Source organism: Lissotriton vulgaris, chromosome 1_1 (assembly GCF_964263255.1).
Source record: "Lissotriton vulgaris chromosome 1_1, aLisVul1.2, whole genome shotgun sequence".
Taxonomy (NCBI): Eukaryota; Metazoa; Chordata; class Amphibia; order Caudata; family Salamandridae; genus Lissotriton; species Lissotriton vulgaris.
In genome coordinates this window covers 547,143,419-547,170,194 of record NC_141685.1, presented here as the reverse complement: position 1 = coordinate 547,170,194, position 26,776 = coordinate 547,143,419, and the positions used below count along the sequence as shown (strand labels likewise).

At 43.6% G+C, this 26,776-nt stretch overlaps 1 protein-coding gene across 2 annotated transcripts in view; it reads left to right on the top strand.

Annotated features, from left to right (window-relative positions):
- Positions 1 to 26,776, top strand: part of BRDT (bromodomain testis associated) — a 2,469,968-nt gene that overhangs the window by 1,728,870 nt on the left and 714,322 nt on the right. For both annotated transcript variants that reach the window (XM_086953938.1, XM_086953937.1), the window contains one exon: positions 19,911 to 20,052. In XM_086953938.1, coding sequence (XP_086810064.1) covers positions 19,911 to 20,052 — 142 coding nt within the window. The remainder of the gene's footprint in view (positions 1 to 19,910; positions 20,053 to 26,776) is intronic.

The window sequence follows — 26,776 nt, the reverse complement described above, 5'->3', positions numbered from 1 at the left end:
ATCTACTGCGTGGGTGGTCACAGAAATATAGTGATAAAATGCCGGGAGGTGCCTTTCAATCAAAGGGCAGCCGCCAAATGAGAGGTGTCGATATGGTTTGGCGTCTGGGATACGTGAAAATCAGGGGTCGATAAATGGGAGAGTGACCTGTTAGCGTGCTGCGCTGTGAACGGCTGCCAAATAATTGTGAGCAGTCGTGAGAAAAAACCGTCTCAATAGGTATTGAGGCGGCTGGTTATTCAGTGCTTACGCTTGAAAGCGAAACTCTCGCTTCATAGGCACCAGCGTTACCAAGTGGACAGGATTCCGTTCTCCTGTAGGTGAAAAAACAAGTTTCCAGTGTCAGCGCTGTGATCAAAGCGCATTGACAATCGAGTATTGCCCCAAGAAGAAATAGTAAATAATACAGGCGGTCGTTCCCGCTTAGCGGTCCTTCAAGTGTACTTACTTGTCGCTTCTGTTCATCAGACCGATTAACCTACTTGGTTCTTGCTCGGCGTGCCCCGTGGAGTGTCTCCGGTGCCTGTTTGCCGGTAATGTGAACACTTCCTCGTTGGGCGTTGCCGGGTCACGTGTGGTGAGCACGTGATCCGGAGATGGCCAATCACAATCTTTGGTGAACACTGTTGTAGGACTTGCCCGAGTCAAGCAATGTATACATTGCCATGGAGACAGGTGCAGTGATCTCGGGCGGACAGCCCTCGCGTTGCTTAGCTATATTTCTTGGGTATTTTTATCGTGTTTCTAAGCACATACATGGGAGTGGATGGGCAATATTTACAAGGTGTTTAGTATACAGAGATTACTTTCAGGACATAGGAAAATGATTGTTTTTTAGAGACTTTGACAAAACCGGACAGGTATAAGATAAATCCGTCGGGTGGGGTGCTCTCTTATGTCAGTACATTGTTCCACGGAATGTTATCGTTTAAGCCGGTTTTGTGCGTGGAAAGTCTGTAGACCCACCTCTGTTCCTTCTCGTATAGGCGTTTTTCTAGGTTTGTACCAGGTTGTATTTGTTCAATTATTGTCCACTTTATGTCATCAGCAGTGTGACCTACCGACAAAAAGTGTTCAGTAAGCTTTGTATTCGTTTTCCTGCACCTGATGGTGCTTCTGTGCTCTCCTATGCGAAGTTTTATTTTTCTGCTGGTCATTCCTACATAATGCAAGTCGCATGGGCATGTCAATCTGTAGATGACATTCTCGCTATTGCAGTTGGTCTGTCCTCTAATTGTCCACACTTTGTTAGGTTCCAACAGTAGTGTTTTTGTATTTGTGGTAAAGGGGCAGACACTGCAACTTCCGCATTTGTAGTGACCAGTTACCTTAGGTAGACCCCATAGATTAGTTTGTGTTTCTTTCTTAGGGTGTATCGCTAGGGGTCTGGTATTGACTACCGCATCTTTTATGCTTCGTGCTCTTTTGAAAGAGAATAACGGTTTGTTCCATCTTAGGTTGCCTGTATTCAGAATGTTCCAGTGCTTTTTTATTATTCTTGACACGTCATTGGATATAGTGTTATATGTTGTAACACACGTCAAGGGGATCTCTTCCGGGACCCTTTCTTTTGGTTCCAAGAGCGCTGCGCGAGGCTGATTACGAGCTCGCTTCTGGCTTTTCTGGAGGATTCTGTTAGGGTAACCTCGGTTTTGAAGTTTCTGAGAAAGATCTTTGGCTTGGCTCTTGTAGTCATCCAGTTCACTACAGTTCCTACGGATTCTAAGGTATTGCCCGTATGGTAAATTTTCGCGTAGGGGTCTGGGGTGAAAACTTTCAAAACGAAGGAGGTTATTTTTGGCAGTAGGTTTGTAATGGGTAATAGTAGTCAATTTCCCATCTTTTTTTGTGATTTTTACGTCTAGGAAGACCAGGGTGTCACTGCTTTTTTCATATGTGAACTTTAGATGATTGTCTCGAGTGTTTATCCAGTTGAAGAAAGAGGTTAGTGATTCCTCTGAGCCTTTCCAAATGGTTAGCACATCGTCGATGTACCTACGCCATATCAGGAGATTGGAGCTATAGGGGTTTGTATCGCTGAGAATGTATTTCTCTTCAAAATCAAATACATACAAACCCGCTATGCTTGGAGCAAAAGAACTGCCCATGGATGTCCCACCCGTCTGTAGGAATATTTGGCCCTCAAACTCAAAATAATTCCTTTTTAGTGCTAGCCTTGCACACTCGAGAATGAAGTTTTTGGGTGTTCTTGATGTCCATGTTTCCTTCTCTAGAGCTCTTTCTAGTACTTCCAGCGTTGCATCTTGAGGGATGCTGGTGTACAGGCTCTCAATGTCAAAACTCACCAGGATGGTGTCATTATCCACAGTGAGTTGGTCAAGAATTTGTAGGAGACTCTTTGTGTCCTGTAGGTATGTGCTGGTTCTTTGTACCATGGCTTTGAAGAAAACGTCGCAAAATTGTGATAGTGGTTCGAGGACTGATCCCAAACCAGAGACAATTGGTCTACCTGGCGGTGGTATCCTGTTTTTATGTATTTTAGGGAGGGTATAGAAGTAGGGGATTTTCCCTTCGCTGTTGCAAAGGAAATTTGCCTCCTGTTTAGATATAAAACCCTTTGTTTCTCCATATTCCACTAGCGATGTTATCTCGCTTTTCAAGTCTTCTGTTGGATCCACTGGTAGTCTCCGATAACTATTGTCATCTGCTAGAAGTCGAAGACATTCGGTTTGGTAAGCTGTGCGATCTTGCACAACAATTCCTCCACCTTTATCCGCAGGTTTTATCACTATTGTTTCACAGTTCCGCAGGGTTTCGAGGGCCACTCTTTCCTCTTATAGGGTTTTATATCTAAACAGGAGGCAAATTTCCTTTGCAACAGCGAAGGGAAAATCCCCTACTTCTATACCCTCCCTAAAATACATAAAAACAGGATACCACCGCCAGGTAGACCAATTGTCTCTGGTTTGGGATCAGTCCTCGAACCACTATCACAATTTTGCGACGTTTTCTTCAAAGCCATGGTACAAAGAACCAGCACATACCTACAGGACACAAAGAGTCTCCTACAAATTCTTGACCAACTCACTGTGGATAATGACACCATCCTGGTGAGTTTTGACATTGAGAGCCTGTACACCAGCATCCCTCAAGATGCAACGCTGGAAGTACTAGAAAGAGCTCTAGAGAAGGAAACATGGACATCAAGAACACCCAAAAACTTCATTCTCGAGTGTGCAAGGCTAGCACTAAAAAGGAATTATTTTGAATTTGAGGGCCAAATATTCCTACAGACGGGTGGGACATCCATGGGCAGTTCTTTTGCTCCAAGCATAGCGGGTTTGTATGTATTTGATTTTGAATAGAAATACATTCTCAGCGATACAAACCCCTATAGCTCCAATCTCCTGATATGGCGTAGGTACATCGACGATGTGCTAACCATTTGGAAAGGCTCAGAGGAATCACTAACCTCTTTCTTCAACTGGATAAACACTCGAGACAATCATCTAAAGTTCACATATGAAAAAAGCAGTGACACCCTGGTCTTCCTAGACGTAAAAATCACAAAAAAAGATGGGAAATTGACTACTATTACCCATTACAAACCTACTGCCAAAAATAACCTCCTTCGTTTTGAAAGTTTTCACCCCAGACCCCTACGCGAAAATTTACCATACGGGCAATACCTTAGAATCCGTAGGAACTGTAGTGAACTGGATGACTACAAGAGCCAAGCCAAAGATCTTTCTCAGAAACTTCAAAACCGAGGTTACCCTAACAGAATCCTCCAGAAAAGCCAGAAGCGAGCTCGTAATCAGCCTCGCGCAGCGCTCTTGGAACCAAAAGAAAGGGTCCCGGAAGAGATCCCCTTGACGTGTGTTACAACATATAACACTATATCCAATGACGTGTCAAGAATAATAAAAAAGCACTGGAACATTCTGAATACAGGCAACCTAAGATGGAACAAACCGTTATTCTCTTTCAAAAGAGCACGAAGCATAAAAGATGCGGTAGTCAATACCAGACCCCTAGCGATACACCCTAAGAAAGAAACACAAACTAATCTATGGGGTCTACCTAAGGTAACTGGTCACTACAAATGCGGAAGTTGCAGTGTCTGCCCCTTTACCACAAATACAAAAACACTACTGTTGGAACCTAACAAAGTGTGGACAATTAGAGGACAGACCAACTGCAATAGCGAGAATGTCATCTACAGATTGACATGCCCATGCGACTTGCATTATGTAGGAATGACCAGCAGAAAAATAAAACTTCGCATAGGAGAGCACAGAAGCACCATCAGGTGCAGGAAAACGAATACAAAGCTTACTGAACACTTTTTGTCGGTAGGTCACACTGCTGATGACATAAAGTGGACAATAATTGAACAAATACAACCTGGTACAAACCTAGAAAAACGCCTATACGAGAAGGAACAGAGGTGGGTCTACAGACTTTCCACGCACAAAACCGGCTTAAACGATAACATTCCGTGGAACAATGTACTGACATAAGAGAGCACCCCACCCGACGGATTTATCTTATACCTGTCCGGTTTTGTCAAAGTCTCTAAAAAACAATCATTTTCCTATGTCCTGAAAGTAATCTCTGTATACTAAACACCTTGTAAATATTGCCCATCCACTCCCATGTATGTGCTTAGAAACACGATAAAAATACCCAAGAAATATAGCTAAGCAACGCGAGGGCTGTCCGCCCGAGATCACTGCACCTGTCTCCATGGCAATGTATACATTGCTTGACTCGGGCAAGTCCTACAACAGTGTTCACCGAAGATTGTGATTGGCCATCTCCGGATCACGTGCTCACCACACGTGACCCGGCAACGCCCAACGAGGAAGTGTTCACATTACCGGCAAACAGGCACCGGAGACACTCCACGGGGCACGCCGAGCAAGAACCAAGTAGGTTAATCGGTCTGATGAACAGAAGCGACAAGTAAGTACACTTGAAGGACCGCTAAGCGGGAACGACCGCCTGTATTATTTACTATTTCTTCTTGGGGCAATACTCGATTGTCAATGCGCTTTGATCACAGCGCTGACACTGGAAACTTGTTTTTTCACCTACAGGAGAACGGAATCCTGTCCACTTGGTAACGCTGGTGCCTATGAAGCGAGAGTTTCGCTTTCAAGCGTAAGCACTGAATAACCAGCCGCCTCAATACCTATTGAGACGGTTTTTTCTCACGACTGCTCACAATTATTTGGCAGCCGTTCACAGCGCAGCACGCTAACAGGTCACTCTCCCATTTATCGACCCCTGATTTTCACGTATCCCAGACGCCAAACCATATCGACACCTCTCATTTGGCGGCTGCCCTTTGATTGAAAGGCACCTCCCGGCATTTTATCACTATATTTCTGTGACCACCCACGCAGTAGATATGTTCTAATCACGATAGTGATATGCTGGTATGATTCCACACGTGGATATTATGATTGTTCCTAAATAATCATGAATATATATGTTATATGTGGTACAATCCATTTTGTCTACCCCCGTGTGTGACCCCTTCCTGTTTTTTGTTTCCCTGTCTTTTCATAGGTTTTTTCAAAAGTGAAAAACGCACCTTTTTGCACGAGATCCCTATTTACGATCTCTAAATTGAACTAGGGCAGGACGCTCCTTAGCGTGGGCGGACCACCCAGTTCAAATCACCTACGGTCCTGACGAAAACCCTTGAATCCATGTTTGGGTTGAAACATGTAGACCTTTTTAAACAATAGTTTTGTACATTCACATTCACATAGCACACTTTCGCTATTTTTATATATTTTAACACGACTTTTTGACACCAAAGCCTTCCTAATTGGGCAAAGGTGCCACACTTTATTTTTACTAAGGGTTCAAGCGCTCAAGAATAAATACTTGAAGTGAGTAGTGTTGGCCCTTTTTAATACACAATTTTGATAGTCTTGTACACATAAAAACGAAACCAGCTCCACTGTAATCAGGTGTCGCAGCACACCCTGTAGGCACTCGGCCTATGGGGTGGGACCCCGATGATGAAGCATGTCACCAACTAGGTTGGTGAGTGAGGGGTCTTCTATAAGGATATGCTTTATCCAGTAACAGGTTGGGGCAAAATGTGCTAACCAGAGCACTAGTGCTCATTGTAAGAGAGTTACCTTTCTCTCTACCCACGAGGGGTTACTCCTTTATTGTTTTTTCAGATTAATTGGGGGACCAGGAGTTCCCACCTCACATAGTGCCTAGCATTATTATTTTCCCTCTCTCTCTCCATTGTTGTGAAAATACATTTGGGCTCTAACATATATATAGCCCAATGTAGCCCAATATATATTTTTTCTAAGTTAATTTTCGTAAAAACCACTTGAGCATATATCTTGAGACATAGCAAAGGCACATCGGGCTACCAGTCCCTACAATTTTGCCCAATTTTTTTTTATATTGTTTTTAAAAAAATGTTTTTTTTGCCTTGGAGCTCTCCCGGTGAGCGCCCCGGAAAGCGTAGTTTTATGAAGCGCCCCGGGGCGCGCACCGGGGAGCGTCCCGTAAGCGCAAATATCGCGAACAAAAACATGATCGTGACGTATCGCGTAGCCGCGACCGCGTGCTACGCACAGCGTAAACGCACCCGGAAGCACTCGAGCGAATACGATCGCGCAACGTAGGTGTCTGATGCGCTTACGCGACGCGCCCCGGGGCGCGTAGCGTAAGCGCGTCGGGTCATGTGACCTGAAAATAACACTTTTTATTGGTTCAAAACAGTTTTGGTTTCATAATGATGAAGCCCCTGGTCATGTGACCTGAAAATAACACTTTTCATTGGTTCAATACATTTTTTTTTTCAAAAGGATGAAAGACCCCACCTTTTTTCCTTATTCTGACTGTCCTTTGACTTAGGAAGACCTGTTTGTACCTCTCTGTACCTTTTTGATCTTTATAATGGCTTCAGTAGCAGCAGCAGCTGGTGTATCGCACCACAACCACCAAGAGGACCACCACAAGATATCATTGGTGGTCAACAAGAGGAGGTAGAGGAGGAGGAGGAGGAAGAAGGGAGGAGAAGATGGCTTGATGAACAAAATACCCCATACCAGCCAAGACCACACATTATATTGGAGTTTGTTTCCATCCCACAGGGGAAGAAAAAAGTAAATGCAGCCAAGGTGACTTGCAAAATCTGTGGCGTGGAACTTTCCAGGGGAAACCCGAATAAGAAATATTCATTTGGAAACAACACGATGATACGCCACATGCAGCGCAAGCATCCAATAAATTATTCTGCTGCAGAGATGAGGGAACTGGCAGGTAACCCTCCCCAATCCACAAGCACCACCTCAAAAAGAAAGCAACCCACTCCGTCGGCACCAGAGGAAAGTGAGACGATGCCGTGCATTCAGCCACGATTTGCAGATTTCCGAATTATCTGTAAATATTGTGGGAAGACCATCTCCTACGGAGAACAGAGCGTAAAGCTCATCGTCCTTGCTGGGGACAACCACAAATGCCCCAATAAACCCTAATTATTTCTTTTCTTTTTTTTTTACTCCTGTTAAGCCATTTTCAATTCCCTGTTTTTTCGTTTCTCCCCATGAAAAATACAAAAAAAATATAAAACTGTTCAGAAAACCCCAAAAAAGTACAAAATGTTCAAAAAACAATAAAAAAAATAAAACAACAAAAAGAAGAAAAAAAACAGTTCTTTTTAGAACTACCTCCAATTTATAAAAAAAAGGCTACATTTTTAAAAAGCTCTATTATTCATTTTTCCCCATGGGACGCTCCCCGGTCCGGTGCCCGTACCGGGCGCTCCCCCCGCGCAAATCCCAAAAAAATGGCCCCCACATCAAACCTAGGGGGTCAGGGGGGTCTATCCCTGCCCCCTTATTGGCATTTCCCCCTTTGATTTTTCCACCTCTTATGTCTCGATTTTACCGAGACACAAGATGGCGGCCGCTCCGGACTGTTTCGAATGTTTACAGACACCTGAGAGCCAATCAGCTTTCTGTACGCAAGTTGCGTGGCGCGCCTGGAGCGCGTACCGGGGCGCTGCCATAGATATATATATTGTTTTGAACCTAAATTACTCAAAATCCACTAGAGCACATATCTTGAGACAAAGCAAAGGCACATCGGGCTACCAGTCCCTACAATTTTGCCAAGTTTCGTGGAAATCCATTCAGCCGTTCGGGCTAAAAGTGAAACCGACCGCCCTATGGAAATTAACATGGGGAAAACACGTTTTGGGACCCCCCCTTTTATCTCGGCCCCCACTTGACGAATCCCCCCCCCAAACTTTCAGGGAAGGAGCGGGCTATTTTCTTGGAGAAATTCGCGAAGATTCGTCCACCGGCGCCAAAGTTATTCCCAATAGAATGTTGCGGATTTCCAATGGAAAGTAGATCCTAACTATAACTACCTACTGGCGACTGCCAGTAGGTAATATATATATATATATATATATATATATATATATATATATATATATATATATATATAGGCATTGAAGACTGAGTGAATGTACAAGTGTCTGGATAGAGAATTTAGTAGCACTGTAATTGACTGTCTAAGTCAGTAATTTAAAGTGTCTCACTAAATATATGGAATAGTGATTTAACTGTGTGAATATCTGTATCACTCTGTCTCTTGTGTAAACTATTGCATAAGTTGATTACTAGCTAGGTGAAACTTTATATTCGTTTTCAATTAGTTGTGTAAATAGTTGATTTAGTAGGTATATGAGGTTAACACTGCATGTGGAAACAGTTGTTTGGGTGGGTGAATCTCTTTATTGGTGTGTTGATGAGTAAATATATTTCTCAATGATACATGTCCAAGAAAGTTGAAATATAAAACGCAGTGTATGTGACAGTTGTTCTACATAAATAAGTATACATACCAGTCAGTCATTGTCTGAGTGACTGAATGGAAAACTGTATACTTATAATAGTGATTTTATAACACACTTAATATGAGTTACTATCTATGTAAATAAATAAAGTGGTGTTTGTAAGAGTGTATAGCTGAGTAAATGTAAGTATAATGAATTATTTGCATAAGTAAGTAGGATGACTATATAAATCAATAAAATGTGTGCTGGTGGGTAATGTCAATATAAATCTATAGGTATATTTAATAGTGTTCCATTGATCTTTGTCAGCATGTATGAGTAAATGTATACGTAAATGTTTAGAAGTATGTGTAGATCTACAAAGCAGTGAGTAGGTTTTTAGAAAGTTGTGTTGGTGTGTCATTCTTTTAAAAATGGTACTGTATATTTTTTAGTGAGTGCTGAAAAGTTATACTATGTATAATCAGTTGTAGCAGATTGTCAAATGGATGATGTCATAAGTGATGTCACTGACCATGTCATGAATGATGTAATATATGACATCAGCAGTGGATTGCGGGCGCGCGAGTTACAGTTAGTACAACTAACTATAACAAAGGAATTTCAATGGTTTTGTACGAATGAAATGTCCAGCTAACTATAACACCCCTGAAACCTATGGATTTGTCAGTGAATTTCTAAGGTTTTTTAAATGCTAATTCGTAACTATAACATGTCTGAAACCTATGGTTTTTTCATTGAATTTCGAACTTTTTTAAATGCTAATTCCTAATTATAACCTATCTGAAACCTATGGTTTTTTTCAATGAATTTCTAAGGGTTTGTAAATGACAATTTTTAAATGTATTAATTCTTATATTTATTTTTATGATACTGATTTACTACATTTTTTAAAACTATTTATTTTTAGATATTTTATTTTTTAAATTACATTATAATTACATAATACATTACATTACAAAAATACTTTCACACAATGAATTACTGTAGTTTAAATACTTTGCGAATAGGCAATAGTCTTTTAAATACATTAGTTACAGTTGTTGCAATGGGCAACACAATGCAACATTGAGCTCAATGGGAATTTCTAGTTAAATGCAATTACTTTATGTATTACTTTTCTAACCACAGGACTGGATCCTAGATTCAATCCTGGGACATCTCCTGTAAACAGTAAACACGTTTTGGTTACAGTAGTGATTTTTAAGGAATATTATTGTATTTTAAAAGTTGACACTTTTCACATAGAATCACCAATGTTATCCTATGGGAGGAAATTCACTTAGCAGGTAAGTAGTGTTGTCGTTACTTTTTCTTATTCAGTGGTGGGTCCTAGATCCAGCACTGGTGCATCTCCTGTAAATAGTTGAAAGAATGCGTTTGTCATACAGGTGATTTTTAAGGAATTTTTGTAGTTTGTGAAAATAGACAATTCAAAACTTTTCTGGTGAAAACCAGACAATCGATTCCTATGGAAGGAAATACAAGTTACTGGTAAGTACGGTTAGAATTACTTTTCAGGGTCACTGCTGGGCTAAAAGATGCAGCACTGGGTTCTCTCCTGATAACAGGTGAGTAAATCTGAATTTGTTGTTCAGATGATTTTAGGTGAATATTATAAAGCTCCAAAACTCCACACTTGGAAGAATTTCCAAGTGAAACCAGTCAATGTTAGCCTATGGAAGGAAATTCAAGTTACTGGTAAGTATGGTTAGAAGTACTTTTTTAGGATCAGTACTGGGCTCAAAGATGCAGCACCGAGGTCTCTCCTGATAACAGGTGAGTAAATCTGTATTCGTAGTACATCCAGTAAGCGCCACAGAGCTGCGTAGCAGAGAGATGTAAAAAGGGGCACGCCCTCCACCACCTCTTTGCAACGCAGCGCAGTGGCTTCCTCTTCCAAATAGAAAACTGTAGTGTCTCAGGGGTGGGCACTCCGGGACACAGCAGGAGCCAGCCCTGGGGGTGGCGGTCCCCAGGGCCCTCGAGGGCTCCAGGAGGGGGGGGGCGCACGGCCTCCCTCCCACCTTTTTGTAAAGCCCCGGCAGGTGGTGGTCCCTGGGGCGAGGCCCGTCACAGACCCCCCAATTTACATATTTTGAGCCCCGGGGAGGTGGCGGTCCCTGGGGCGTGTAGGGGGTTCATGCCCCCCCACACAGGGTTTTTTTCCATTTAAATCAAAAATGAGGGGGGCGGTCCCCGGGGCTCGGGGGGCCTGGCCCCCCGTAATTAAATTTTTAAGCCCCGGGGTGGCGTTCCCCGGGGCTCGGGGAGGCCTTAGAGGCCCCCCAAAATTATACTTTCAAGCTCAGGGCTTTTGTCCCGGGGAGATGCGGTCCCCCCAGGGCAAAAATCGGATTTGGCTGATTTTTACCCTGCCCCCCTTTCGGGTTTTGCACGCTTGTTTTATAGGTTTCTTGTGCCTCAGTTCTACCGTGGCACAAGATGGCGGCCAACACTTCCTGATTTGGAGTGTTGACAGCCAATTAGAATACAGCTTGTGCACGACAGGGGGCGGGGATCCTCTGAGGCCATAGATATATATGTTCTTTTAATTGTAATTTTCTCAGGAACTACTGAACGGATTTACACCATTTAAGCGAAAGGCGCGAGTATGAACTGAGGATTACCTCTTTGTCAAATTTGGTGTAATTCCGTTCAGCCGTTCGGGCTGTAGCCGCGATGAACGGTTCCTATGGAAAATTGCATAGGGAAAACATATTTTGGGGCCCCCCTTTTTTCTCGGCCCCTGCTTCACGAATCACTCTGAGGTTTTCAGGATAGGAGCGGACCGGAGCGCCCCACCAGTTTTGAAAATTTCGCTAAAGTTATTCCACATAGAATGTTGCGGATTTCCTATGGAAAATAGGTCCCAACTATAACTACCCACTGGCGACTGCATTCATTTGCCTACCAAAAGGATGCATAATGAAACAAAGGAAGAAGCCCAAAAATTATAAGAAATGTGTGTTCCCAGGTACAGGCTCCTATCCTCCATTAGTTGGTGCTCTTGAGCACTGGCGGTGAAGCTTGCTCCGTCCTAAGCTCTTGCTTAATATGTCCCACGTTGATAAAGGTGGTATACTTTTCAAAGTATACTTTCCTGACTAATGTTCAAACAAGAGCAAAGCAGATGCAGCCTTTTTTTTTATTCCACTCCCTCCTTGGTACTGCTACTCAGTACTTTCCTACCTTGTGCAGTCCATCCCTAGTCTTTCTTTTTCTTTGACTTGGTAGTTCTCAGCCGAGGACCTAAGTTGTACCTGGCAACTCCATGCACTGTGTGATCACTAAACAGAGGCTCTTGGATAACTCGTATTTCTGGTGGGACAGCCTCGTTCAAAACATCGTCGTTCTCTTTGTGTGGGTCCAAACCAACTTTGCATCACTGAAAGGCACGAATCTAGGCACCAGCTCACATTCAACGTTTCCTATTCCCTCCTTGACCCACTGAGCGTAAGACAACGGCAAAGGTATTCTTTTGCTGTGGGTCGTGTGAACCCAGTTCTTTTGACCAGCAACCTTTAAAGCCATCTGTGCAGCCAGAAGGACTTGCTCAGGATCTTTCCATCTGGGCTCCCAAAATGTTCTTCCTCTGAAAGTTGCAGATGAGAATGAAGTCCCCGGGCTGTATACAGGGCCGGACTGGGAACCAGAACCGGCCCTGGCAAAGTGCTCGGCCGGCTCCCCTCCCCCCTCCGGGAGGAGAGGGGAGGGGGAAGAGGTGCGACCTCGCTCTGTGACAGGGCCGGTTTTCGGCCGTTTTTGTTACAGGGCCATTTTTGCAGCATAACGGCCCTGTAACAAAACCGGCCCCAGGGCCCCAAAACCGGCCCCCAACCAGGCGGCCCACCGGGGAATTGCCCGGTGCCCTCAACGGCCAGTCCGGGCCTGGCTGTATACTGTGGCCGGGACCCTCTGGCTTAGGAGGAAAGGAGTCTTGCACCTGTTCGTGAATAGAACGCAAACTTTCCGTCAATTGCCCACTGTAATCAAGCCATAAAGGATATTCAATATCAGAAAAAATGTTCAGCCTAGGGACCCCCCCCCCCCAGGCATTTGATGGGCAGCCAAAGACAATCGCTAAAGGTGATAAGCCTATTCTTGTTACAATGTGGGTTTGTCCTGTGGGTCGGTCCGATGCTCAATAGGTCAACCTCTTGATAGCCTCAATTCTGCATGCCATAAAAGACCAGAATTTTAAGGTGATCAAGTGAGGGGGAAAAAGAAGACGTGAAATATAAACACACTATCAATATGTGTAGATTTATCCACCTGTGCAAAACATATCATGAACGTGTTTATGTACCTGTAAACAACAAGAAAGCCTTTGTGTCAACACTTGTAACTGAGTCCATTTTTATGTAGATAAGCATTAGTATAGGCTTTATGTAACACCTCTCACTCTTCAATAATGAGTGGCTTATAACCTGGAAAGGATACCTCATTTGTACAACCAAAAAAAAACTATTGGTAATACATGTCCATTCTCGAATGACTACTCTCTCTTGCCTCTTTATGATTCTCTCTTTTGAAATGTTATTTGATATACCCACCTAACATTTAATAATGCATTGCATCACAGGGAGGGAACCTTAACTTGACAGGGCACACGTTGAACCCTGTTAATAAACGGCAAAGAATAATGCAGGTTAACAAAAAGCGTACTACCACCTCTTAGGCTTTGGAGTAGTATTTGTAGAAATATAAGATGATTGGGTATTTTGTCATACCCCTAGCATAGTCTGTGAATGCCAAGTAATGGTAGTCTGAATAATGCAACTCAAGAAATATCTGGTAGAATTATTTGCTTTGAAACTCGGTAATGCTTATTGTATCCTTAGAATCCAAAAATATTCATATAGAGGAAATCCTATCCCCTCCGCAATAGTTTGTATATATTTTCGAACCAAATAGTGTGATCCAATAATCCCAAGAACAAGTTCTCGTTGTACTGCACCATCTCCATGCGAAATTCACCACGCGGAAGAAAAACTACTCCAGACACCTACTCATTGACCTGAGCACAGTGCAAGGAGTGACTTTTAAAATACGAACATGGCAAAAGCCCAAAAAAGAATCTGAAAATGGTGCAAGCACCCTTACCATACTGGGAAAAGATCAGAAGGAATTTCTGCAGCGCTTCCACAGGCCTCATAACTGTAATAATCTGCCCACCTCGATGTCTGAAGCCATTTATATACTTCCTGGTTGAACTTACAAACCTCAGATGTTCCTCTTCCTGGTTCAAGAGGAAGCAGCGGAATCATGGGAATTGTAGTCTTTATTCTCATGTACACTGCCCTTCACATGTAATTCCATGCTTCGCGCAGTTTAACGAACAGCGAAACCACCCTGGTGAGTTTGCATGGCGGTTCTAATGTCACTCTTTCCTTAGCAAGCTCGTTAGTCATGCTTTGTCTGTGTCCTAGCTGAGTGTGTAACAATTCGAGTGTGCTGTAGTCCTAGTGGACAAAAGGGACAAAGGAAGAGCATCTGGCCACTTCAACCCTGTGGTCTCCTGAATTTTTGCCAATTTCAATTTCAATGTGCCATTATACTTCTCAACTAGTCCCGCTGATTGCGGGTGATTGGTGGCATCGACTTTTTGTTTAATATGCAAGTCTTCACATATTACCTTAATCACTTTCCCATTAAAATGAGAGCTATTATCACTCAAAATAACTCTGGGCATTCCGAAACGGGGGAAAAACTCTTTAATAAGTACCTTTACTGTTGTAATAGCCGTATTGTCTTTAGTAGGGTATGCCTCCACCATTTACGTAATGCACATGTGACCACTAGAACATACTTGAGATTGTTACAACGTTCTAACTCAATTAAATCCATTTGAAGGACTTCAAAAGGGAATGTAGGTGGTGCAGTTACTGGATGGTGTGGCCGTACCTTTCCCAGGATTGTGCATCAAACAAATCCTTCAGTTTTCACTAACTGTGCAGCTTCTTTGGAGATATTCTCATTACACCAAACTGGGGCCAATGATTTAGAAATGCTTTTGCACTGATATGAGCTGGGCCATGAGCCATAGTAACCACAGGGCGTAAAATATGCATCAGGTAACATCCATTTCTGCTTTCCTGACAAATCAATGCAACATCCTTCATCTAAACGTGCTGTACTCTCATGCCACACAGCTAATTCTTCTATCATCGCCTCGCTTTATATCTCTTTCACACTCTTATCTGTGTTTTCAAACATAGTGTTTTTAGGAACCCATCTAGCTGGACCTGCAACAAACATTCTCTTCGTCTTACTCTGAGCCATCTCTTTGGCTGTCTGATCATCAAACACATTCCCTCTACCCACATCATCAGTCACTTTCTTGTGGGCACTACACTTCACAATAGCCATTTTCTTAGGAAGTGCTAGTGCAGATAGTAATTTTAATATCAAATGTCCATGTTGTATCTTAGTACCATGCGTAAGAAACCCTCTCTCTGCCATCAGTCGCCCGAAGTTGTGTGCAACCCCAAATGCATACTTGGCGTCTGCATAAATATTGACAACTAACCCTTCCCTCAATTCACAAGCTTCGTAAGGACAACACGTTCTGCTGCCTGGGCCGATCGATAGGGGACTCGTGATGTCTCAATGACTGTGGGCAATGTAGTGATAGCATAAGCTGCAGTGGTGGTGCCATTTGATAATTAAAAACAAGAGCCATTGACATATAGTTCTCCTTGGGGATCAGATAATGGAACATCAGTCAGGTCTACCCGTCCTTTCGTCTCTTCCTCTGTTCGGAAAATACAGTCCTGTTTGTCAACTGTATAATTCTCGGAAGGGAGGGGTAGTATCGTGGCTGGATTCAGAGTGGCACATCTTTTGATCGTAATATGTTTGGCAAACAATGTCAATTCGTAGCCAGTAAGACGTACACTAGTGAGGTGCTGTGTCCTTGTTTTATTCATAAGTGTGTCCACAGCATGGGGTACCATAACTGTGAGGTCAGTATTGAGTACGAGTCCAGCCAATTGTCTGATGGAAGTGGCTACAGCCGTGACTGCTCGCAGATAACTCAGGAGGGCCCTTGCAACAGGAGAATTAAGCGCACGGTCTCTGTCTATCGCCAACTTTTTGAGTCAAGACCGAGAGAGCACAACCAACCATCTCGTAGACCTATAATACAAAAGGCTTTTTGTAGTCAGGCGTGCCTAGTACTGGAGCAGAGCAAAGCACAGTTTTTAGTTCTTCAAAAGATTGCTGACAATCTGACATCCAAGGTAAAGGCTCATGGACATCTTTTGTTGTTATTGCAAGCAGGAGTTTGAGCAGTAAGGAATAGTTAGGGATCCACTTTCGACAGTAGGAAGTGATACCTATAAAAGCATGCACCTCTTTTTGAATTTGTGGACAGGGCATTTTATTAACGGTACTGATGCATTCTGGCGTTCAACTTCTACCCTCCTTCGAAGGTGACCTAAAGAAGAAATTAACAAATCATCGACATACTGTACCAATGCATTGCCTAGAGAAAATGAGAATGAATCCAACTCACCTTTCAATGCTTGACTGTAGATACTATGACTTTCAGTATAGCCTTGAGGAGCTCTACACAATCATAAACTTTTGCCAGCCAGTGAAAATCAGAACAAATACCTGCTGTCTGGGAATGCTAAATAATGCATTTTTAAAATCAATGACATAGAAAAACTTAGCAGTATGTGGAATCATGGGTGGCTGTCCAGTGTGTGTAAGTTGTCGTTGTGGTCCCCGTCCTCTAGTGTTACCTCGATATGCCTGTTGCAATAATACCTTTATCTTCAGATCCTTATTTCTTTTACCAGTGTTGTCTTTCTCTTCATTATCCCTTTGCTTATAATGTTGGGTCATATTTAGAATCACAGAGGGCGAAGACGTGGACTAGGTGCTTTCAGATGCTTGAAGTCTAGACATTATTTCGGAAAAGAGATTAATGACAAACCTTTCAACAAATAAACGGACGATCCCCCCCCCCCCCCCCTCTGTAGACATATCCTACCCACTATAATCCAAAAAGTCTCTTCAAACCTGGTGAAAAAAATCACACTTTTGTCTTTCTTCTGCAGGCAGGCAATCTGTCCCAACTAACTTTCTTGGGAGGGATGAGTGTTTGGATGTATGTTATGCGAGCGCCTGGTTTGTCTCCTGGCTTTATAGCTCAGTCCAAACCCCTAATCGCGTCCCACATTCCACCCTTCTCAGCAGTATGGTCCTGGGTATGTACCTGTAGCCAATATCAACTGCGACTAGTAGGCCAAAAAACATTTCAACATCCGCAAGAGTCATCACACTAGAAGAAGCAGCTTCTGTCAATTCTTTATAGTAAACAGTAGGATTTTTCCTAGGATCGGGCAATGAAGCCTTCAGGGCCAGAACTTAACTTCTTTCCCATTGTTCCTGAAAGCTGGCAGCTACAGCACTGTGGGAATTTGCGGTAGGTAAATGGAGTGAACTTCTCACATTGGGAACTGAGTTATTTTAGTGGGACTCTTATCATGTAGTCTGCCTCTATTAGTATCAAGAGTGGAAATATTCTAGAACACTTGGTCCGGCTCCATGTTAGTTACATAAGCGCCTACATTAATATCAAATAGTATTTGGGGCGCTCCACTTCGATGTGTGTGTGACAGAGGTCAATTAGTGTGGCAGACATATTTTTAAGGGCATGTTGCTGTATAAAAGGGTCGAAGTCTCGCATTAATTGCATATGTTCTCAATACTGTAAATTGGGTTGCGAGCTCACCGTATTGCCTGTTCCACTATTACTTTTTTCTCTTCCTCCCTCATTCTAGATCGTATTAAAGACCCCAACCGTTCCCTGACTCCAGTTTAATCTCTATCTTCCGGACCACGTGCCGGTGTCAGTAACTAGTGTTAATGAAGGATGAGTGTCTGTAACAGGAGTAGCGGGAATTGCTGCAGACATAGGTGGTGATGGAAAGGAAGGAGTAGGCAGTATATTAGCTGGGGCAGTAGTTGTAGTAGCTTCAGAGGCTGATGCACCTGTTGTGTATTTTTGTTGCTGATGGGGAACAGGATATATCCGTTCTCGGGCATATGGTGGCGGGGGTCGAGTATCTAACATGGTCTCCATAAAAGTATCACCATTTTCCTGAGCAATATATATATCAATGTGCAACCGAAATCTTCTGTCTTCGAGTTCTATTCCTGTCTCTGAGTTCTATTCCTGTCTCTTGCTTGTCTTTATCATAAGCTACAGCCTTTTGTGTAAGGGTCTACATATATTGTTTTCTGGTATCTTTATCCATTTTTAATCGCCTCTGTTTGGCCTCCTTCTGCCAAGTACGAAGTGATCAAACATAGACTGTCTACTGTGTCTTTTAAACAACTGTTCCTTTAGAAATTCTATCTTTTGTTTGTCAATAGAGCCTGTCAAAGGCCACCGTAACTCTGCGTTGTCCCTCGTATATTTGTGCCATAACGTACTAAACATAATAGGGCCAAGGCCATGTTTTACATACATATTAAAATTAGGACTACTTTCAGGAGGTGCAGGCTGGGTTTCTTCCAACCGTGGACCTTTAGAACAACAATAACAGCACAAACTCTGAATCTTACTGAAAGCAGGCATTGCAATGAAAAGATAAACTAAATCCTTATTTAACCTGGCAACGTATTTTCTAACACTTTTCACCAAAACAGTCCTAGTACTGAAACAGAACCCACTTATAGTGGTACCACATAAACTTAAACAGATTCACCTGGTGGTACATCGATTCTTCACTGCCAACTCTTCGGACCAAACAGTTGTATCAGCTCTCCAGGATGGATGACAGCTGGGCGAGATACCCTCCGGTGGGACAGAGGCAGCATCTGCGAGAAACGTATCTGTTCATGCAGGAATCACTGAGCCATCAGTCCGACCTGATGATGTCCTCGTCCTCCCCTCTGTCTGTGGAAAATGGATGGATAATGCCCCGAAGGAGTCCCTGATCGGGCGCCAAAATTGAAGAAAGTGACCTGATTAAGGCCACCGGGTCACCACCTCTCAGCCTTCCATGCTAAATGAAGAGGCAATGAAACAGTGGCGAATATATACCAATAATCGTTAATTGTATACGCGCAGAGTGGGGCCCCATCTGCATAGTCTCGAGAGAGTGCTACAGAGGGAACTGAGGAACTGTGAGCATAAAGATACATTATAGGCATTGCATGGTCAACTAATAATACGCCCACAGTGGAATTTTCTTAACAGATGTGGGCGAACAGCGTAAAGGCAAAAAAAAAAAAGGCTTCTAATCTCGTATTTTTCACAACTCCGAACACTTTCAAGGCTGTTTCACCCTGGCCTGCAATCAAACTGCCAGACAAGTGGGAGAGGGCCTTTACCAAGGGAAAGCTTTGCACTGGCACAGACAATTCTTCATTTTAGAAACAAAACTTAGCAAGGAGCATTTCTCAGAATCAAACCGGATTAGTTTCGAACAGCAAAGAAAATGGCACTTGTAAAAGAAAATGGCGTAGCGAATGCTAACTAATACGTGACATTAAAGAGCATCAGCTAGCATAATCTAACAAGGAAGTTACCCATTGTTAAAATTATCAAAGGAGAGCAGTAGCACTTAATTGAAATGCATTTAAATTTGTATTGGCAGAAAATGTAACTGAAGCAAACTTTATTCTTTCTGTTGTGATGGACTTCTTGTTGACAGTAGTACTTCATTGTTATATTTAAAGTAGAGATGCCAAGTGTGATGTGGTATGTGACTTTAGTTATAGTTAAGTTTGGGTTTGACGTGGAGACAAGATTCCAAATGAACACATTGATGGGCAGTAACCACTGAGGTTTCATTAGTTGCATAATCCCATACTCGCATGACATATACCCTCCCATGACATGCCCTCAGTGCACTGAATTCCGCTGGTGCCTCATTACTGGTCAATGCTGTGTAGATACACAATTAACAATTACCGGTAAGTAATCTTCGGTTTCAACCTAAAGCTTAACAAATAATAATTACTGGTATGATGTTTTGCACTCTGAATGTGTGTTTATTGTACTCTAAACATAATGTAAAATATGTAAAATAAATATTCTGCAAATTTAGCTCACTGTTTTCTTTCTTTGTTGCAGCCATCTCAGTTGCCTTGCCTTCAGGAGATACCGTTATGTAGCATCAAGGAGGAAAGCAAAGAATCAATTCTCTCTGAAGAGCCAATACATGATTTTCACATTGCCATCTCTGGGCAGATTGCACCATTGAAAGCTGAACAAAGTACGTATAGTTTCAAACAAAGTGGTATGACTGTGTTTTTGATATTCTGTTCTGTTGCAGGAAATTCAAGTATACTGACATCAGGGCTTCAAATGCAATTATATGAGATATGTGCATATATTTAAAAACAATCCATTCTGTGTTCTGTTCTTTAAATTTGGGGTATTCACAGCAAAGTAAACAAGCATTTACATTGCAATGGTTTCGCCTTTGGAAAAGTTAGTTATTGGCATTGTAAATGACTAAATTTGTATTTATGTGTTGGTTTTGAAAACAGATAAATAAATGGCATTGTCATTTACATTGCCATTAGCTTAATCTCTGCAGTCACTCTGCAGTCCCTAACACTCCATAGCACTCCCTAGTCACTCTGCACTCCCTAGTCACTCTGCACACCCTAGCACTCCCTAGTCGCTCTGCACTCCCTAGCACTCTGCAGTCACTCTGCACTCCCTAGCACTCCCTAGCACTCTGCAGTCACTCTGCACTCCCTAGCACTCTGCAGTCACTCTGCACTCCCTAGCACTCTGCAGTCACTCTGCACTCCCTAGCACTCTGCAGTCACTCTGCACTCCCTAGCACTCTGCAGTCACTCTGCACTCCCTAGCACTCTGCAGTCACTCTGCACTCCCTAGTACTCCCTAGCACTCTGCAGTCACTCTGCAGTCCCTAGCACTCTCTAGCACTCTGCAGTCACTCTGCACTCCCTAGCACTCTCTAGCACTCTGCAGTCACCCTGCACTCCCTAGCACTCTGCAGTCACTCTTATAATATGTTATCTGTTCTCAGGCCCCCAGTTGATTGACCCCTCTGTTTCCTTCTTATGTTTTTTCCGAACAGTGTCAGACAACACTTCTACCTGAATTCTTAAATATATATATGTAATATATTTATTGACTGCAACCACTGCAAGGCTTCTTGGCGTGACACAAACAAAAACATAATCACTGAGTATTTGCATGAGCCTTACTAGAAAGTCCTATCTCGAGCAGTACGCAACTTACTTTCCTTTGGGTTTAACAAAAAGCGATAAATCGTAAAAAAGGTTTTAAGCAACACATTTGGTTAGGTGCAAAAGAAAGTGTCAAGTACGTCACTGTTTAGTTTGCCTCTAAAGCCTTGAATATTAAATTTGTAATGTACAACAGTACACTTGTTTTAAAATGTGAAGTCCCATTGGACCCAACAGCTTTATACAGTCTGTGCAGAAAACCAGGTAGATCTGGTCAAATAGCCAGGCGTCAGTCACCTTTAGGGCTCCACAGAGTCATACTCCCCTTTTTTCACAGCTGATTCTGATTTAGCAAATGCCCCACAAATTCATACCATACCAGCTATGTCGTTGAACTGACCCTCACATGAATCCAGGTTTGAATTCAACCTAATAAATGTAATATGTGGGTGTGATCGCAATGAGGTGAGCGCACTGAAACCTTGGAAAATGAGAAAGATGTCAGAGGAAGAATGGTGCCCCTGAGAACAGGGAGCCTCTAGGTGGGTTTAAAAATACGTGTAGAAGATACTATGTATTCAGAGTAAGAAATGGAGCCAGAGAAGCGGCCAGTGGGCCAATAGAGGTGTTCTTCTGACCTTGTGGTCTCCACACTTGGTTTTCAATCTTGGATCTCTCCGATTACAGAATAGAGCTTAAATACGCAGGCAGCTTTCCAATAGAAACCATGGACCCTCAGAAAGGGGGAATTTTGTTTTACATTTCATCTTCAATAGCGCCATTAAAGGACAGAGTTTTTACTTCACAACATTGTTTACACATACATTTCTAACCGATTTGGCCTTGAAAGATCTGTTCGTGGAAGCTGTATCTATGATAACAGGAAGTTGAGACATATGTGCTTGCATTCATAAAGCACGTAAATGTTAATAAGAGGCAACATTCTCTTCACCAATTAATCGTGCACAAAATAGAAACTGATCCCAAAACTAATAAATAAACACACACCAAAAACGAAAGGAACCAGCTGAGGTAATATCAGCAAAGTGTGCCTCAGCAAAGCGCACCTCGGCAGCCCTGTCACACAACCGGCTCAGAGATCTCCTCAGCGAAGCTTGCATACACCCTTCGCCCCACAGCTTTTGTTATCCGATGAGGATTCTGACCTCACATAAGGCGATCTATGACCGATGTCGGCACATCTGAAGGAAAGCCCGACCGTAGATAGGCGAGGTAGCCAGAGATTTGATCCTGTGGCCCACTTGCAGGCCGCCTCCCTTTGCCGAATACTCTCGCGAGTTGCGAGAAAGCTGGAAGGCCTTGTGAGGTAGACTGCCGCCTCCCAGGTCCCCTCGACCGCTTACCGGGCCGCTGGTGCCTGCACCCCCGCCGCTGGATGCCGCAGCCTGTCCCTCTCTTGTGTTCTGCGGCCTCTACAACAAAGCAGCTCCTCCGTCTTTCCAGCGGCCGCACTCACCTGGACTTCCTCTGGCGCTCCATCCGACTCCTGCAAAAGCCAATTCCAAATGAGAAAAACATGGCGAAAAAAAAAAAAAGGAAACGCCCACCGCCGCAATGACGACATCGCAGAGGCGGAGAGGGGAGAAATCTCGGGAACGCCCACAAATCTGGTCCGGCCTTGACGGACAGATCCGGCTTCCAATGGCTAGCCTCCATTTATGGAGCTAGCCAATGGGAGTCGGGGGACGTTCCTATATCCCATATTGTAAACATTAGATTTCGCCTGCACGAACTGCTTGCGCAGTAACGCTAGGCGAAACCTAAAAAGCATTGGTAAATGCATTAGGTTTTGCTTATGTGATTAATAATAAGCTGTTTTTTGTTTTTGCTAAAAAAGGCATTATATTGTGCTGTTACTAGTGGAATCGTGTGAGTAAGGGATGTATGATGTTACCTCACATGCCTTTTCTACGAAGTTTTTACTTAGCAAATTTCTTTAATTAGTATTTTAAAACGCATGCCATTACTTTGCAAAATCATAGAAAACCATTAAAGTGGCATTACTTAGCAGTACATTACTTCGCAGGTTTTTACTACGCATACAGATTCTTTTTTCTTTTTTTACCCTACACGCCAAGACTACCCTCCACGCCCCTACACTTCCCAAAACCCTAAAATACTACCCCTACACTACACATACACTACAACACTACCCTTAACCCTAAAACACTAACCTACACTACACATAACTACAACACTACCCTAATCCCTAAAACACTACCCCCTACACTACACATACACTACAACACTACCCTAAACACTAGCCTACACTACACATACACTACAACACTACCCTACACTACACATACACTACAACACTACCCTAAAACACTACCCTACACTACACATACACTATAACACTACCCTACACTACACATACACTACAGCACTACCCTACACTACACATAAACTACAACACTACCCTAAACCCTAAAACACTACACTACACATACACTACAACACTACCCTAAACCCTAAAACACTACCCCCTACACTACACATACACTACAACACTACCCTTAACCCTAAAACACTACCCTACACTACACATACACTACAAGACTACCCTAAAACACTACCCCCTACACTACACATACACTACAACACTACCCTAAAACACTAGCCTACACTACACATACACTATAACACTACTCTAAACCCTAAAACACTACCCTTCACTACACATACACTACAACGCTACCCTAAAACACTATCCTACACTATCCTACACTACACATACACTACAACACTACCCGACACATACACTACAACACTACCCTACACATAAACTACAACACTACCCTAAACCCTAAAACACTACCCTACACTACACATACACTACAACACTACCCTACAACACTACCCCTACACTACACATACACTACAACACTACCCTAAAACACTACCCTACACTACACATACACTACAACACTACCCTAAACCCTAAAACACTACCCTACACATACACTACAACACTACCCTAAAACACTACCCTACATACACATACACTACAACACTACCCTAAAACACTACACTACACATACACTACAACACTACCCTAGACCACTACCCCTACACTACACATACACAACACTACCCTAAACCCTAAAACACTACCCCCTACACTACACATACAACACAGCGCTACCCTAAAACACTATCCCCTACACTACAACACTACCCTAAACCCTAGAACACTACCCCCTATACTACCCTTTACACTACCCATACACTACAACACTACCCTAAACCACTACCCCCTACACTACACATACACTACAACACTACCCTAAACCCTAAAACACTACCCTACACTACACATACACGACAACACTACCCTAAAACACTACCCTACACTACACATACACTACGACACTACCCTAAAACACTACCCTACATACGCATACACTACAACACTACCCTAAAACACTACACTACACTACACATACACTACAACACTACCCTAAACCACTACCCCACACATGCACTACAACACTACCCTAAACCCTAAAACACTACCCCCTACACTACACATACAGCACATCACAACCCTAAACCCTAAAACACTACCCCCTGCACTACAACACTACCCTAAACCCTAGAACACTACCCCCTACACTACACATACACTACAGCACTACCCTAAACCCTAAAACACTACCCCCTGCACGACCCTTCCCCACTCCTGTCCCTACACACAAACACTACGCTGCACGACCTACACTACTCCCCAAAGACAAATCGTAGCCCCTCTTACCTCTCTCTTCTCAGTGCACTTCCCTTGTCCTCAGCTGCTGTTCTCCACTCCTCACTGCCATCATCGCTGCCTCCTCGCCAGTCATCGCTGCAATCACCCATTCCTGCCTCAAAATCCGGGAGCAGCCATCTCCCCGCCATCTTGCGCCCGTTCCTCACAAGCGCCTCTCGCCATCTTGCGCCCGGGTCCTCACCAGCGCCTCTCACCATCTTGCGCCCGGGTCCTCACCAGCGCCTCTCGCCATTTTGCGCCCGGGTCCTGACCAGCGCCTCAACCCAATGTCAAATACAACGCATGTGTAGTAACAGCGCATGCGAAGTAATAACATGCGTAGAAAAGTCTACGCATTAATACAGCGCATGCGTAGTAACAAATGCGTTGTAAAAGTATGCGAAAAAACAGTCGCGTAGTAATGGCTGTTTACTGCGAGTAAGTAATAGCAACATTTTGAAAAATTAAAGAGGGGAATAATTGATTGAATTGATGCAATAGCAATATTATATGTTGAGAGGGGTTCTGACAACTTTTGGGCCGGTCCCACTACACCTGCAGCACCATTCTAATCATGCTCCTAGTGCCTGCAAGATAACTGCATTTGTGACTGCCTGTTTAATAGTAAAATATTGCAATATTTGGTGTTTAGAGATGTTCCTAGAGCTTTGGGCCCCGATGTCACTGTAACTGCTGGACCATTGAAATCATGACCCTAGTGACTGCAAGGTAACAGCACTATTGACTGCTTATTTATCAGTTAAATATAGCATAATTTGGTGTTTCTAGGAGTTCTGACAACATTTCGCCCAGGTGCCACTGCACCTACAGCATCTTGAAATCATGGCCCTGGTGCCTGCTAGATAACTGCACTTGTGACTAACTTGTTTAGTAAAATTTAGCAATATTCTGCGTTTAGTGGGTTTCTTAGAGCTGTTGGTTCCGGTGTTACTGCACCTGCTGCACCATTCAAATCAAACCCCTTTTAACTGCAAGATAACTGCACTTGTGTCTGCCTTATAGTAGTAAAATATAGCAATGTTAGCTGTTTAGAGGAGTTCTGACAACATTTGAGCCCGTTGCTACTACACCTGCTGCACCATTCAAATCATGACCCTATTGCCTGCTAGGTAAATGCACTTGTGACTGTATTGTTTAGTGGTACAATTTAGCAATATTCTGGGTTTAGTGGAGTCCCTGGAGCTTTTGGGCCCTTTAATACTGCACCTGCTGCAGCATTGAAATCATGACCCAGTTGTCTGCAAGGTAACTGCTCTTTAGGAATAACATATAGCAATATTAGGTGTTTAGTAGAGTGCCTGGAGCTGTGGTCCCAATGCCTCTGCATCTGCTGCACTATTGAAATCATGACCTTAGTGCTTGCTTGATAACTACACTTATGACTGCCTGTTTAGTTGTAAAATATAGCAATATTAGGTGTTTAGAGAAGTTCTGACAACTTTTGGCCCCAGTGCAGCTGCACCTGCTGCACTATTTAAATCTAACACCTTTCGGGCGTGGCTTGAGGGGTCAAGATGGCAGTCGCACTCTAAGAGTGCTCCGGACCCCCTCCGTCATCCGCCTCGCATCTGCCCGCTTTTACCTGACATCGAAGATCCACGTTTCCAGAGGCCACTCCTCTACCCCGCTTGCATCGCTCGGAACCTCCTTTTGGACTGCCTGGTGCCCGCGCCGCCTTAGCTTGCCCTCTCCTTCGGGCGGCCTTGCTTCCTCAAGATGGCGGCCCCCTCGCAGTCTGGTCTCCGGGCCTGACGGCTTGACCCGGGTGCCCCGGCTTCTCCTTCCCCGCCCTGTCCACCTTTGACCCTCCTGGCGGCAATGGTTTGTGCCAGTGGCTGACGGGGGGGCTGAAGCCCGGAAGCGAGATGTGAGCTCCTGCCCCGGTGCCTGTGTATCAGAGGGGACTGGCCCCGGGGAGTCTTGGAGGCGCTCAGAGGGGCGGAGCGGCGCCTGCGGTCTTCCGGAGGTGGAGGCGACTAAGA